The 16190-nt window shown below is 35.7% G+C and overlaps 1 protein-coding gene across 1 annotated transcript; it reads right to left on the bottom strand.

Annotated features, from left to right (window-relative positions):
• Positions 1 to 9542: 9542 nt before the first annotated feature.
• Positions 9543 to 15514, bottom strand: SLC35G1 (solute carrier family 35 member G1). Its single transcript, XM_010174327.1, has 3 exons — positions 15339 to 15514; positions 14458 to 14830; positions 9543 to 9777 (listed from the first exon to the last, which is right to left on the bottom strand). The coding sequence occupies exons 1-3, from the start codon at positions 15371 to 15373 to the stop codon at positions 9760 to 9762; spliced, it is 426 nt and encodes a 141-aa protein (XP_010172629.1). The 5' UTR covers positions 15374 to 15514; the 3' UTR covers positions 9543 to 9759.
• Between the last annotated feature and the right edge of the window lie 676 nt (positions 15515 to 16190).

Here is a 16190-nt window from a genome sequence, read left to right as displayed (position 1 = left end):
CCCTGTCCCCCTGTGCCTCTGGGGGGAGGAGTTGGAAATCCAGAGAGAAGTTAAGCCCGGCAAGAAGGGAGGGGTGGGGGGAAGTGTTTTAAGATTTGATTTTATTTCTCATTATCTTCTTGTCTGACTGGTAATAAATTAAATTTGTTTTTTCCCCCAAGTTGAGTCTGTTTTGCCCGTGCCAGTAATTGGTGAGTGATCTCTCTCTGTCCTTATCTCAATCCATGAGCCTTTCATTATATTTTTCTCTCCCCTGCCCAGTTGAGGAGGGGGGGTGACAGAGTGGGCTTTGGTGGGCATCTGGCATCCAGCCAGGGTCAACCCACCACATCCCATTGAACAGTATTTTATTTCTAGGCTTGTTTCTTCTGATTGACATTTTCAAGGAAGCTTTACCAAAAGGCAGCTCTATTGCTTCATAATTGTGCCTTTATTTTGAATACCAAATTATTATTGCACTCAAGAATTCACTTCATCCATAAACTAACAAATGAGCTGACTTGTCAATGCTCTGTCATCACTTTAAACAAGTAGCCAGGGCAATGTAATGTATTTACAATTTATTAATGTAATAAATTATAAAACTTGTATTGTCTGTAATGCCCATGTCTAAACAACAACCAGGCTACAGAGTCAATTTAACATCCAGCTCCTGTACTGGCAACATGCCATAGTATAAGTTTGATTAAATTCAAGAACCAACACAAGCATTTGTTTAGGTAACTGACCAAAACAGTTAAAGCCCTAAGATACTTTAAACATTTGTTTATCTTACTGTTAATGGCTGAAAAATTTGTGTGACAACAGTAATATTTCTAATCTTATTGCCCAATAATATTAGAAAACATGTAGTTACAATGTATGTTAGTATTTTTTCTCTTCGTAATATTAAGATACTTCATTTTGTGTTGGATAATTCAAAGTACCCTCTATGTAAAAAGTTTAACTCAAACTCTTGTAGGGTTTTCCAGTGAAGTTCGGCAAAAATTGTTCCTTTGCAGAAATATATAATACACACACACACACATTGAGAGATTTAATTATTAAAAACATGGAGGATATGGGGAGGGAATTGCATAAAATCACCAAGAATTTTGTTGCCTTTTTCCAATAGGCTGCTCTTCTTTTAGGACTTAATTCTGCTATTTGTTATTAGTATGTTTTGTCTTTTGAGCCACAGAAAACATGTATTCTCTACTATAGTCAAATAAGGCCATTTTATGTGCTACCTATTTATTGCACATACACACAAAGGTTAATGTCCACAGCCATTTTATCTTCTGCTGCTTCTCTAGATATTCTTAAAGGATATGCCTGTAGATGCAAGATCATTAGCTCAAGACTAAGATTAATCTTTAATTAAAAATTTTAATGCTTAAACAAGCAAATCCTACTTCCTAATGCTATATAACCTTAGCATCAAAATGGGAGATTTTTACATGTGTATAACATACAACCTTCTTGAAATTAGTAATATCAGAATAAAAGTACATTTTGCAGAAACTGAGATCTGTTTCAAAGTACTAACATAGGTATTACCTGGTTCTTCCAAGGCTACTTGAGGGGAGATATTATAAACCTCATAAAAAGCCCCAAGCATATCTAAGTTACTTCTAGCTTTCCAATAAAAACTCAAGTTGCAAGAATTGCTAACATATAACGACTGCAGAACAGACCAAAGTTTTGTGTAATGTTGGCATACATGAGTCAACTGAAAGTTTGCCTCGTTTTGAAAGGAGACACTTAGGTAGTGCTTTTTACAATCTAATGCTAGGATGTTAATTTTATGTAATAAAGTCTAAAGATATAAAAGCTTATATAATTCATTTCTCATTTTTATGAATTAGGGTAGAGTTTAAATGAAAATAACTGGCAACTTTCTGTTCAATCTAGTAAAAGCATTTTTCTGAGTTCACATACTCTGAATGTCTTCATCATGTATTTGTTTCATATTTTTTTTTATTCTCCTACCTTATACAAGTATTTGCAAGAAGATGTCTTACAAATTTTGAGGAATGACCTTATATGTAATGCACTTTGATCTGCTACTAACACCACTACTTGGCTGAAGGATTCCTAAAAATGCATTTGCTTTTGGAAAATGATGTGTTTGGGAATAAGAGCACTCAAAAATCAGCACACACTTTAATAACTGGTTTTGGGAACTCATATGCTAGAAGAAGAGGCAATACACACACAGAGATTTGTATGACTATTAACCAAATGGTGTTTAGACAGGGAAAAGGATGTAAATTGACAAAGTGAGTAGTAGGTGATTAAATTTAAAGGAGAATCAAAAGTGAGAGCATCGTTCATAGGGCTAGAGCAATCTTCAGTCTTGCTGGGCAATCTGCGAACTACCTCTCACAAGGAGTTAATTTGAGCTAGGAGAAGCCTCACCCCCATGTCACATAACACACTGGCAATTTCACCCTTATCACTCTTGCCTTTTGCGATCCCTCATTTCTACTGCAGATGGATGGCTTCCAAAGAGAAAGCATAATTCAGGAAATCAAGGCGGTTTTGGTTATACAACAGTGTTTGAAAGAGCCTGGCCCCTCATGTATCTTCTTAAACTTCAGTTTTTCACTGGGAGTGTAATGCTGCTGTTTGTTTTTCTCATTAAAAGCTATTGAACTGAAGTAGATTCCAACATGTATTTAAAATATTAGTTTGTTGAATCTGGCAAAAATAAAACAACAAATTTTATAAAGAAAACATATGATTGGACTATTCAGATATTCCAATCTGTAACCAATTAGTTCTCTTTTTTGCCAGTTTTGATTAGCATTTCCTAGCGCATGTGAATTCTGGACATTAACAAAAGGTCTTCCTTTGCCCACTATTTTGACATTTGATACTATATTAAAAAAAAAAACAACCCAACCTCGAGAATAAGCATCTGACAGTTAATGATGGCAGACTACATTCTGTAATTTTACATTTAAAAGCAATCCACTTTAGATTAACATCCTTTGTAGTTCTGTTAATATATTGACTTTTACTGTCACTGTGATTGTGTACATGCAGTTTGTAATAGCAACCTATAGTTTACCAGCAGCATTTGAGTGATACATAAATTCAACATAATTTCTTTGATACTTAGGGTCATAAAAGATGCATGTGGCTTTGCCACATCATCTTTCTTTTTAGAAGTGCTAACAACAGAGTGAAAAACAATGAACATATTGCTCAAAACAGTAGGTTTATGAAAAGAAATTAAGTCCCTTAATGATCTGCCCAAATTACTCTGAAAGGTCATGAATAGTAATTCACACTGAATAGTAATTCACTGCAAATCTAATGTAGCATTACACTAACAAATTCATTGCAAAGGAAAACAAAGTGAGAAAAATCTTTTAGCACTGTAACAGCACCCATGGTTTAGCCTGGTAGGCACTTCAGTGCTTTACTAAAATCTACAAAAGGTAAGTAAATAATAATCTACTGTTCTCTACAAACTCAGGTTGGTTGATTAGGTGTTGAAAATGTGAGAGTATGGGAATACTTGTGGTTAATCCTAATGGTTATTCAGAAACGAGTATACATGACCAGGACTTTCCATTGAAGTAGCCAGAAAATCAGACTGCAAAAAGAGTAATCACTGCTTTGCTCGTGAAATTTTAAAAAGGACATGAACTTTGCAATGTCTATTATAGCCTTCTCCCCCAAAAGGGAAAATCATTAAATTTACAACAGAACCTTAGTATAGTGTTCTTTCTTTTATAATAAAAACAAAATAAACTTCAGCTTCTGTTTTATATGCCAATTGAGATTCTTTGCAGTAATCCCTTCCACATCTGCTCCGCAGCTTTCAGGTTTATAAAAGCAGTATCTCCCAATTTCCTTTCAAGAAAATATCCATGTGCTGTGTTTTATAGATATGTTAGTACACGTTAACACCGAGGCACTAATTACAACTTGGAATCATATGCTAAGGCTAAGAAAATCAATACATGTGATTTACAAGGCATTTAATACTGAAAATCCAAAACAAACTAGCTAAAAATTCCTCAAAGTGTGATAACATACCAATATAAGTACACCTGAAATTATCACAAAAACTGTAAAAATAAAAATAAGAGGTAAAAAAAAAAAGTAAATAATAAAACTAAACACAAGCACTATCAGATTATAAACTAAAGACCTAAAATCAAGTGCAGAAATGTTGCCATCCAGATTATGACAGCAAAACTGTTGCTAAAGAACAAAATTGTTTGGGAAAGGAACTGGTATGGGAAGAGCTTGATAAACTATTTGTCCAAAATTAAATTTCTACAACTCCTGATTTTGAGTTTGTAAGTTGCTGGTGTGTTGTAAATATCATTGGCTCTCCAGTGAACAGTCCATCAACAGGGAGCATTTGAGGGGACAGAGAGCATAAAATGGATGATCTCCAAATCCTATTAATCCTCATTATAAACAGGATTAGGATAGTTTTGCATCATCCTGACCAACCCATAGTGCTGTATTCCCTTTTTTGTGCACTGTCACTGCACACCAAACACTCCTGTCCCCTCCAGGGTACAAGCATAGTAGCCACCATCACTTCCACATCTGCCAGATGACAGTCTAAGCACAACTGAAAAACTGAAGGTAGCCGCTGTTCTTTACAGCAAATTATATGTAAGCATGCTATGATCTATATAAAAATTAGGGGGCCTAAAAATATCCATTACACTCAAAAGAAAGAGAATGAGAACTAGTCTGTAATTTTTAACAGTGCAGCTTAATCCTTCATGCTTTTGTCTACAAGTTCCTAATGCACCAAGAACATTTCAATGGGAGAAATTAAATGTGAATAACACTTTTTCATTAATTACCTACTTGGAATATATTTGTAAGTGTGCATATGAAAGAGGAAATCTGTCTTCTCACTGAAATTGATCAGTAAAGACTGCAAATAAATGTTTTCAATCCTGAAACGAAGCTCTAAATATCCAATAAAAGCAGATAAAAGGCAAATTAGAAAAACATGCTACAAAGTATCTGTGGACATCACAAAGCTTGGAAAGACCAGAGTCCTCCAGAAAATTTGAAAGAGCTGAATCAAATTACCAAATATATTCCTCTTGAGGAAAACAGCATATAAAATTGGAGATCAAAACTCCGACATTTTGAGTGTTACAGACTAACATGAAGGAGCATCCATTACCTCAATGTTTCCAGGTGTCAATAAAGGCATACTAAAGCAACAAAATTGTGGATTTAACACAAGTTTTCCTATTTTCTCCCATGCTAACCCTGGGATAAGAGTTGTAATCTGAAGCAAGCAACACACTGTCAAGGGCAGAGAACAAACTGTTCCTTCTCTGCCTTAAATCTGTGCCCAATCACACAGCCAGGGTTCATCAGGACAGTTTTGCTAGGGAGTACTTGCCAGTCAGAGAACAAAGATCTTCTTCCCTCCTCCCGGCCCCCTTCCAAGTGAATGTGAGATACAGGAGGCTATTCTCTAAAGTTAGGTTGGACAAGATGATTTATTATAGACATTTACATTAAAATTTACAAGTTCTGCTGATGCAGGAAATGCACTTAATCTGTAAATTTTACAGTTTGCATATCTTAAAAAAACCCCCCACACCTTCCTTCCTTCCTTCCCTGGAAATACAACACAGCTTAACTGTGCTAATAACATTATAAATTTAAATTAGCTACCTTTATTATAGATTTGAAACTAACTAACTGCCAAATTGAAAGGGAAATACAGCTATGTGGTTCCAGCAAGTAAAGCAGAATAGTGAGATGGATCACAGGAGGAGACTAGGCTTCTTGGGTAGAAAAGACTACCCTGCTGTTTGTAGTGCTCCCATAGGAGATTTCAGATTGTAGTATTTCTTTATCAATCTCCATTTTTAATAATGAAGAAAATGTTTTGCCATATGGCAAGAGTAAAGAACATCAGCCAAGTGTTTTCGTATGGACTTCCAACATATGCTACTACAAATAGTAGAACATAAGGCCTTGTTCATATCATATAAAGAGGATGTTTAATGAAGAAATTGAACACACATCTACTACAAGTCATTGGTTGGCATGAAATATTTCTGGTAAAGTGAAAAAATGACACAATCAGGATTACTTTTTAAAAGCATAGAGCTTTTTCCTTCACTTCCTGATCAAAACTCAATAGCAACTGAACCATTTTTATGGTCATATAAAAGAATGTTTGTTTTAAGAAATAAATTACAAATGGAAAAGTAAATATTAATATCTGATTCACAGTGCACTTTATATGAAAGAAAAGGGATTTGCCACATAGCCTTTCCAAGTAATATTAAAAAGGTTTTTCTCTCTTTTACTGTTGCTTAGCTTCCCAAAAACTGTCCAGTACTTCCTATTAAATAGAACAACACCTACCAGTGCCAGCTAATACCAACAAAAATCCTCCAGCTAACCTTCCAATGGAAAACAAGTTGACAAGTATTTTTGCTGTCTTGCTGATGTAGTTAAATATATCACCTCCTCCCTTTCTAATATTTCCCTCCCTTAAATCAAGTTGAAACTGTTCCTAACTCTACCAGTCTTCGAGCGTGGCATGTGGTAAATTCAAAAGCTTGTACAACTTTGCCATTTAATCAGCTGTCTGTCTGCAGAGGCCCTTCCAGCACACCCAGTCCTGTCCATGCCCCTCTGCTGTGGTGACCAGAGCAACACAGCTACTGGGAAACCCTGGCACTGGACATACTGGGCAGTACAGCCCTGGGGATGAGGTGCTAGAAGATGAATAGGGCCTCACTGCCTCAGCACCTGCACCAAGAATCTGCTCAAGAACTATGCAGGGGTCTCACCCCAGCCCCAAAACAAAAATCAGAGTGGAAAAAAATATTTTTGTAAATCCCCAGTCAAACAAGAGAAAAACAGGGGGCAATAGCTACAACATGCTGATCAACTGGTCAGACATTTGTGCTTTATTTCTGTGCAAAATTAGAACTATTAGCCTAAATTCATCCTAACTCATCACAAATTACCCCAAAGAATTTAATAGCAAGAATGTACTTGTTCTCTTTTATTTTTGAAAAAAAAAAAATTTAAAAAAGATTGCTTAGGACATATGGTAAATACACAGACCATATCCTATCCAGCAACATCATTCCTGATGAGATGTCCAATTTCAACACAACATCCCCTCCCAATTCACTGAGGTTCACATGAAGGTGGCAGGCCCACTTTCCCCTTGCTTTCCGAACTGAGTGTTTTGGGGCAACATAGAGCTTACAGAATTTCAGAGAGAGCACTGCTGAAGTCCTCCTGTACCCTCTAGAATGTTTTGCTCTGAGAGGGGATGCAGGATGCAGTTTAAAACATCAGAGAATATTTAAGAGATTATTCAGGGGTTTGCTGAGCAGCATTTTATACAGTTATTTAAGTGCTTCAACAGCATTTGGACTCCTATTTAGATATACCTGAAAGGAGGTTGTAGTGAGGTGGGTGTTGGTCTCTTCTCCCAAATAACAAGTGACAGGACAAGAGGGAACAGCCTTAAGTGGCACCAGGGAAGGTTTAGGTTGGTTATTAGGAAAAAATTATTCACTGAAAGGGTTGTCAAGTATTGGAACAGGCTGCCCAGGGAAGTGGTGGAGTCACCATCCCTGGAGGTATTTAAAGGACATGTAGATGTGGCACCTGGGGACATGCTTTAGTGGTGAACTTGGCAATGCTAGGTTTACAGTTGAACTAGATGATCATAATGGTCTTTTCCAACCAAACTATTCTATGATTCCATGATATACATTGTGTACATCACACCGTATTGAAACTTCTATTGTCTAAAACTGTGGATTTGTATTTTTAACCAGGTTTAATCTTACACATTAAGGGATAAATTAAGAAAGACAGCCCCACCTACTGACAGAACAGTCACAGTGCAGAGTAAAAATTAACTTTACACTCCCTGACCAGAAAACATGGGTTTTCTTTCTGTCTCTGTCATACAGACCCCAGAATTACTTTATAGCAGCAGGTCAAGAACCCAAGTCTCTCATTTTCCCATTGCTCAGAATGTAAGCTCAGATGAAAAAGTAGTTTCTCATTATCCTGTCCAGAATTTATTGCTACTTGACAGGATAATGTAGGAACTTCATTCAGTAATAGTCAGAAAATAAAGTTCAATACAAAGCTAATTGAAGAATTTAAAGAATCAGCTGAAACTTATTTGAATGGTTCATCTGCATGTCGTATCTCATGTATCACGTCCCATGCCCAGGACTGTAAGAACACTTTATTGAGTCACTAACGAGCAGTGCAAGTTATCCACTAAGTATGTTGCAACCCTAGTTTCAAGAGTCTTAGTAGTTAGTAACAGCCCTCATGTCTTTGTGTGCTATGTCACTATCCATTTGTAAGTAAGGAAGATTTTAATGTTGTCTATCCAAAAAACTCTTTTTCCTCTTCCTTTAAATCATGAACTTATATATATTTATAGTTCTTCCAAGGAACCTACAGAACTGCCAGAATTCTTTCACAATTAGTTTTCTCCTGTCTATGACTGGCACAGTAAAATCTCTTGGAAGTACTTTGCTTTTCCGTCACTTTAGACCCTGAGGAACAGATGGTGTCAAGTCATCTTATAGAAAGTTAGTTTTTTGAGCATATAAGGTGAAGAAGAGGGTGCTGGATAGACAGGCTAGCACTGTTAGTAATTCTTCACTATAACTCATGTTCCCTTATCTATTTTTCCCCCTACAATGCTAAGTCAAATCACATCCAGAAATAAAGATTCTTTACACGCACAAAGCTCTCAAGTAGGCTAATACCCTTGTCCAGCTCTGTTATCTTCTGCTCTTACAAATCCAGACAGCACTGCAGGAGGAACCACTGTTATACGGATAATAAAAAATTACCACAATCTTTTTGTAATATTTAGCCATGGTGGTGGTTTTGCAAGTGAGAATTTTTTTCTTCTGTTTCCTCTGGTGAAAAATTAATTTAATTATTGAAACACTAGATAACGGGAAGCTCTAGGATGAATTAAGTATCACCTTGTGACAGAAGGGACAAGATTTGAATTCAACTCATGACATACAGAAATCAAAGAAAAACATACAAAAAACCCACAAAAACAAATTGCCACCTGGACCCAGGAAAATTTAACTTTACTGACCTGTCAGTGCCAGTGTTTCCAGTTAAGAAATTGGTGTATAGAAGCTGATGGAGCTTCTTTTTGTCTCCAGTTTGTTGCAGGACATAAAAAGTGATGCAGCATGCTAACAGTAGCAGAAATTGAGGCATATGTTCATATTTAACAGCAACTGTTTGATTAACAGTTCTTTCATAAAGCTTTTACAATCACTACATTCAAGTACGTCCTACTAATCAATGCAAGAACAGAGATTAATTCTTCAGGTTCATTTTATTAGCAATGATGAATATAAATTTCTTATGAAAATATTCTTAACATTTCAATATATAAGAATTGTCTATAAAAATATACTACTACATAATAAAGCCAGTAACTTCTACAAAACGTATCATTCAACATATATTTAACAATATATAGGACATAGTAAAAATCCTTTAATTAATGCTGAGGGTATTTTTACCCCCTTTTTGTCAAACAGTAACTCACATAACATAAGAAATTATTAATTCTGATATACAGAAGTGTTATGACCATAGAAGTCTATGTATGTTCCACCCTGAAGTTACCTGCATCTGCAGGAACGTAAAGCCACAACTTTTCTTTGGATAGACAGGCAGTTCTGACCACAGAAACATTCTTTTGATAACTGTATTGCTGAAGTCCGTGTTCCACATCTGCTACCAGCATGGCCAGCCCTGAATCCGTGCAGGGACAGAGATCATGTTCCTACTACCCTCGTGGGACTGATGCCACAGCTGAGCCTACCATGGTTAGAGAACTGAAAACAGACTCTTCCTGGTTAACTACTGCTAGTTAGCAAGGAAATAACTTTTTAAGAGGTTGCCTTTCTAGAAATAAATTTTCTTCCAGACAGCTCTTGACCAAAAGTTCAAGGAAGAGAAAATACTGGAGGAGGGAAGTGGTTATACTAAATGATGATCAAGAGTAGCATTACCCATTATCAATTACAGGAAGAGCCATCTTAGAACAGTTTTTGGAATTGGGATAGAGTCTAGTTTCATGTTTCAGAAGAAAGATGACACATTGAACTAGTTATTTAACCAATGCTGTTATCATGAGGTTACTTCATGCCTGGTGTTAAGACAAATGCAGGAAAACCATTTTAATTACATAGACTGTCCTTGTCTGCAGAATGAGCTTGACAAATTATTAGTGTAGATGTATTTAGAGAGCTTTTAGAGCACACTTGCACAACCAACTTAACCTGAAAGAACTTAGCTACTGCACAGTGACTACATAGCTTTTTCAGCCATCAGCTTTATACAGACGAGTCGGGTATATAAGGCTTTAAGGCTATAAAGTCTCTCTGAAGACAACAGATGATTACAGTGTTTTGCATAGTAAAGAACATAAGAAACATGCTTGTGATTTATCAGTAACAACTAAATCTTTTTACCCTGTGTTTATGTGCAAAACAATCAACAATTATTACTCTTTCTATTCAGGATCCACTGAAATCAGTACATTGAATTAGTATGTTGAAATTCAAGAGAAATTTAACTTGATAGGATAGCAATTGCAATGCAACAATATCCCATCATATTACAAAGGAAAGACTTCTTATTAGAAAAGTACATTTATCAAACTTAAAAATACTGTAAAGATCACAACAGGACACTACAGGTGATGAACATTAATAATATATTTCTGATCCAAAGCTCAGAAAAATAATATTTGACCCTGAGAAACTTGCTGTATTAAAACTCAAAAAGCTAAAAAAAAAAAAAAAAAAAAAAAAAAAAAAGATTTTAACAAAAAAAAAAAAAAAAAAAAAAAGATTTTGAAAGTAAAAATATATCCAAGGAAAGAAAAAATAAATCAGAACCTGAAAGAATCAAGGCTCAGCCAATTTCATTTCAGATTCTCAAACTATTAATCTCTGGAAGAAAAACAAATGTTTGACCATCTTAACAGGAATTATAAGAAATATTTTCAATTTTAAAAAACCCCACAGCATTTTAGGGGTATCCATACTTCTGTATAATTTCATTCTCTTCAAGGCTTTCAACTAAAATTTGAGTTTTCAACCTACATTAGAGAGGAAGAAAAAATTAAAAATTTAGGTGGTTGAAAAAACTTAAAAGCTTAAATATCTTCCATTCCCAAAATCATTGATTGAAGCTAGTTATAGAAGCTAGCTTGCCATGCTTTATGACTGGAGAAGCCCTAGTCAAGTCCTCCATTCTCATACCAGTTAAACAATTCTCTAAAAGATGGATCAAAATCAAAATAATGTTCCAACAGATACAATAATGTCCAACACAGGATCTTGTTTAGTTTTAACCACCTAAATGTTTAGGGAACAGCAAAAGGAAACAAGTAGATAGAGCCCATAAGGAAACCCTATAGGTCTGGAAAAAGAAAAAGAATAATCATCCGGGGTTTTGGGCACTACAGGTATGGAAATATATTAAAAGTTTCTGCAAGAGCTTGAGAGAAAAATTACCAATCACTGTATCTGGCTGATGATTTCAGGTCAGCTTATTTTCTGCACTTGTGTTTTAAGGGCAAGAAAACAGTCCTTTCTTCAGTAGTCTGTTGTTCTCTACTAAGTGTAAACAAAATTAATTGAAATCATATGACCTAAAGATTTTTCGATATAAGCTTCCACATTATTTTTATTCTGTACTGACAAAGCATTATTCATACACTGCAATTTAAACAATTATCTAATTCCCCTTCCTAATTTTTCACAGTGTCATCAATTTCAGGCCACTCTGGTTTTGCTCTCTCCAACAACCTTACTAAGAAGTTATGTAGCTGGATCAGCTCCCAGGGCCAGCTCACCACACAACAACATAAGCACGAGCACTGAGCCAACAGGAGGGACCAGAACTAGCTGACAACCCAAGTTTACATCAAATCTGAACTGCTTTAGAATCACATCTTTATAAGTGTCAATTCAAACACATGCATAGTAAACATGAAGTCAAGCAGTAAAAAATGCAGTCTATTTTCCTTCCCTCCCCTGAAAGCTGTTCCTCAATGGCAGCGATGGCTGAGCAGCAGAAGAAAAAATCCCAGCTTACAATTTAAATTATTAAGTTAAATCAGTGCCAAACTGGAATTTTATTATTACATCAGACTTTAAAGAGATGTGAAAGCAGTTTCATACTATTCCTGACCTTGTCAGGAGTAGCTGAACTTCAGCCTTCAGGATAAGCAGAGAATGAGCAGCTGTAAGCAGGAACTGATTCTACCACTCAAGTGGAATCTGTTGATGTCCATAAACATATATGGACTCAGGGTGCTGGTTTACATACAGAATCTTGCACTAAGATGGCTCCTAACACCCAGCTGCATCCCAAAGTACTACATACATTCCAGTTCTCCGGGACTCAAGTCCCCTAGATCTGCTCTGTCAGGATGCAATGCTTATTGGCAAAACACGAGTGACCAGACATCGATAAATCAAAATAAGAAAACATCTGCCACCTTCAATGATTTAAAAAACAAAACAAAACAAAAAAACAACAAGCATCAAGTCTAAAGAAAACAGCATTCTCCTTTAGAAAAACACTGGAGTGAGAAAATAACCAAAAAACAACTCATGATACAAAGGACCAAATAAAGAGCCAAGTTAAAACACTGAGAGAAGACCCAAAAGTACGTAATATTCTATTTGGGAAAATCCCCCTACCTGATACTAAACATATACTCCTCCTCAAACATGAAGGATACCAAGATAAATAACACAGCCTTTTGTCTTAGTATTTGTTGCTATTGAGATAAAGCATTTAAAAGTGAGATGATGTGTAAGAGAAGTGACTAAGTGCAGATTTAAAAAGGCTAGCTGGAGAAACGGGGCTGAAGCTGCCCACATGTAGTGTGGATGCCTCCAGGTCATGAGATGCGTACACGTAGCTCCACCCTCCCACCAAGCTCTCCTCAAACCTGTTCTGTAGAGTCCCTGCTACGACCTTGGCCAACCTGCATTTTCTGTGAATCTGCAATTACTCTGTGCTCCCATAAATTCTTCGGAAATAGGAGGATTTACAACACAGCATTTGCCTGACTTTATGAAGGCCAAGACAAACTTGGTCTCATAAAAAACTTTTGTACAAAAGAATATAAACAAAAATGTCATAAGCAGCGTTTACAATAACCTATATTAAATACCTAAAAAATATAATATTTTGCATAGAATAAAGAAAAGTGCAGCTACAGCATAACATTCCATACCACAAGAAATGGCTAATTTACAAGTGGTATACTGTTGCATCCCATCACTGAAATTGCAGCAACTAAAGACATGTTGGGAAAAATCACATTAAAAAAGGGATTAGGTTATTTCAATATGTCTGTAACACAAATGCAAACTTTTTTTTTTTTTTAACAAGAAAGCAAATCTGTTAGATAATTTTCACAAGTTCATTTTCTCTTGATATTACTTGGAAAGATGAAATATCCTTTGTTCCTTTAGAATCTAAACTAAAAATAAATCCCCATTTGGCATCTGTTTTGTGCAAAAAAACCCCAAAATCTTGTAAATGTGCAAGCTTTATCCGTTCTATAGAAGCTGGATGTTTATAGGATTATAATTCTTCATTCCCTTCTAACTTTTGTACTGCAATCCCTCTGGTAATCAAGCACAGATTAGTATTAAATAAGCCTGGGAGACCGATTTCCACTGCTCAGCAGAATAGAGAAAGTGTTTAAGAAGTGGAGAATCAGGAAATTTAGGAAAATAAATGCTAAAAACTATTGTCCACTTTTGATAGGAAGCAAGCAACTTTTAAATATCTTCCTACTTCTCATATTTGCATGCCTAAATATGAAAAAGGAAACCATATACCTAATCAGTTGTTAAAATGTCTTCAATTTTGTTTTGTTTTTTTAATCATCTTCTTTTATTGGATATAACTTGGTACTACAATTTGGTAAATGAGATATTTAAAATAAATAAAAATAAATAGTCTATATATTTAAAGATTGCTTGTTTCTGTAATGTATTAGTTTCTGTAATGTTAGATTTCATTTTCCTTAGCTTTTTTCAAGCTTTGTCGCCACTTACGAATGGCAGTTCCAGAACTACTAGCTACTACACAAAGGGCACCACCCACGGTCCACCAAGTTGGGAGATGATTGAGAAAAAGAATTTGTAAAATAAAAGCAAACACCACATCCATTGTTTTCATTATGGCTACAGGTCCAGCTTTCTCTATCTGTAATGCTTTTGTGAGAAATATCTGACCCCCTAACCCTAACAAGCCTATTAATACTAGAAGAACCCTATCTTTACCACAATACGGTAAACGCCATTCATTCATAACAAACAATGCTATAACACATCCAATTAAACCAATGACTGCATAATACCAAATTGACAAAAAATAATGCACAGATTTTCCCACCTTCCTCAGTATAACAAAAGTTGAAGCTGCGGACACTGTGCTTGTAACTGCTGCTATAGTTCCTTTAAGGTGATCTGTGTAACTTCCTTCAATCCCTGTAACGTTCGACCCAAACAGAAATGGTGGCCTGGCAATAAGAACCACTCCAGTGATTGCGAAGAGGGTAAACAGAAGATCCCAAATACTGTATTTCTCTTTGAGAAAGATCCATGCCAGCAATGATGTAAAAACAGGACTGCTGAAAGTTATAACAGTGGCATCAGCTAGCGGCATGACTTGGAAAGCATAGTAGAGAAGAATCATTGCACTAGAGCCAAGGACTCCTCGGAAGAAAAGAAAAATTCTTTTACCCTTTGGTCCCAAAAACCCTGTTCTGAAAAACAGAAACATCACATTAATGTCACTGGCTTGCTTATTTCATGATCAACATCCAATCACACTGAAATGTACACATCCTTCTAGATTATACACACCTTTCCAGATCAGGGACTTATCTCAACTATCAAAATATTTTTAACTATCTGATCACAGACTATTTTATTCCCATCACCACCCCCAATCATATTCAGAGTCTGGAACCTGTTCTTCTAGCTCTTAATTTTTTGCTTGCAAAATAACCCAAGGGCGTCTAAGAGTTACATTCCATTTTTTAAGAACACCAGTTCATGGAAGATCAATACATTTTATATAATCCCTGTAGAAGCCTCTAAAATTCAAGCAAAGATTTTTAGTTTTCTAAATTGGATTAAGAAACTATCAACTAATCCAAAACAATGCAGTTATGCAATTGAAGTCTGAATTAAAATAATATTGCAATCTGATTTAAGTAGCTGATAATTCTAGATCTATTTTTAATAACTTTAAACATTTGCTACACTTACTTGTAGTATATTAAACCAGGAAGAACGAATGCCATTTGGAAAACACATCGAAATGCACTCACTTCCACTGAATGTACGTCTTCTATTTTTTTAAGAAATAAAGAGGCCACTGAGAAAAGGAAGGCAGACAGTACAGTGTAAAACAGACCAAGTCCTGGACACGCAGCTTTCTTCTTTGTTCCTGCAACAGACAAATTCCAGTTAATAATGATCTAATGGAATATTCCTCAGGTCAGGCCGCTGTACATACTGCAGGGCTCCGTACGTTTGTAGCTACTCTTGTGGTAGAGGACAGGGAAAGCAAAAGAAACAGATGCAAATACTATGTGTATTTACCAGACCTACCTTGAAAATATATTTCACTGATCACCACAGGTTTCCTTTTTCCTTCAAACAGGAGATCAGAGATGAACTCTAACACTTTGGATACAAAACTTCTCACAGTTCTATGTGCCTTAGTAGGCTTTACTTCTAGAAGGAGCAGACTAGATTGCGAGATTCACTAGAGGACTACAGGACTAGTTGTATGATTCTGACCACTGCCCCAGGACCAATAAATACAACTGACCAAAAAATGGTCCATGGTCAGATTCTGAACCACTGAAACTTATTACCTTGGGAATCATCTGATTATTAAGTTAATTAAGGTTCATAAGCAACAATTTTATTTCCTTTCTCACAAACAAACACACGTAAAAATTGTTTACAGAACCTCACTTTTGATATACCTCATGTTCATTTTGCAGCTAAATCACCCTAAATTTGACCTAGACCTATAGAAGTTTTAGATGATATTTTTATCTTGCTGTAAGAATACAAATATTTTCTTCAAATAAACATTAAATACACATT

Source organism: Antrostomus carolinensis, unplaced genomic scaffold, assembly GCF_000700745.2.
Source record: "Antrostomus carolinensis isolate BGI_N321 unplaced genomic scaffold, ASM70074v2 scaffold5988, whole genome shotgun sequence".
NCBI lineage: Eukaryota > Metazoa > Chordata > Aves > Caprimulgiformes > Caprimulgidae > Antrostomus > Antrostomus carolinensis.
Note: the sequence above shows the minus strand (reverse complement) of the source record. Positions and strands in the feature narration are given on the sequence as shown.

What these genes read in the sequence shown, in the direction of transcription:
- SLC35G1 (XM_010174327.1), bottom strand. Translation starts at nt 15,373, where the DNA reads ATGGCATTCGTTCTTCCTGGTTTAATATACTACAA. An exon ending in CCTGGTTTAATATACTACAA is followed by an intron (nt 14,831 to 15,338) that starts GTAAGTGTAGCA and finishes TCTGTTTTTCAG; the next exon opens with AACAGGGTTTTTGGGACCAA.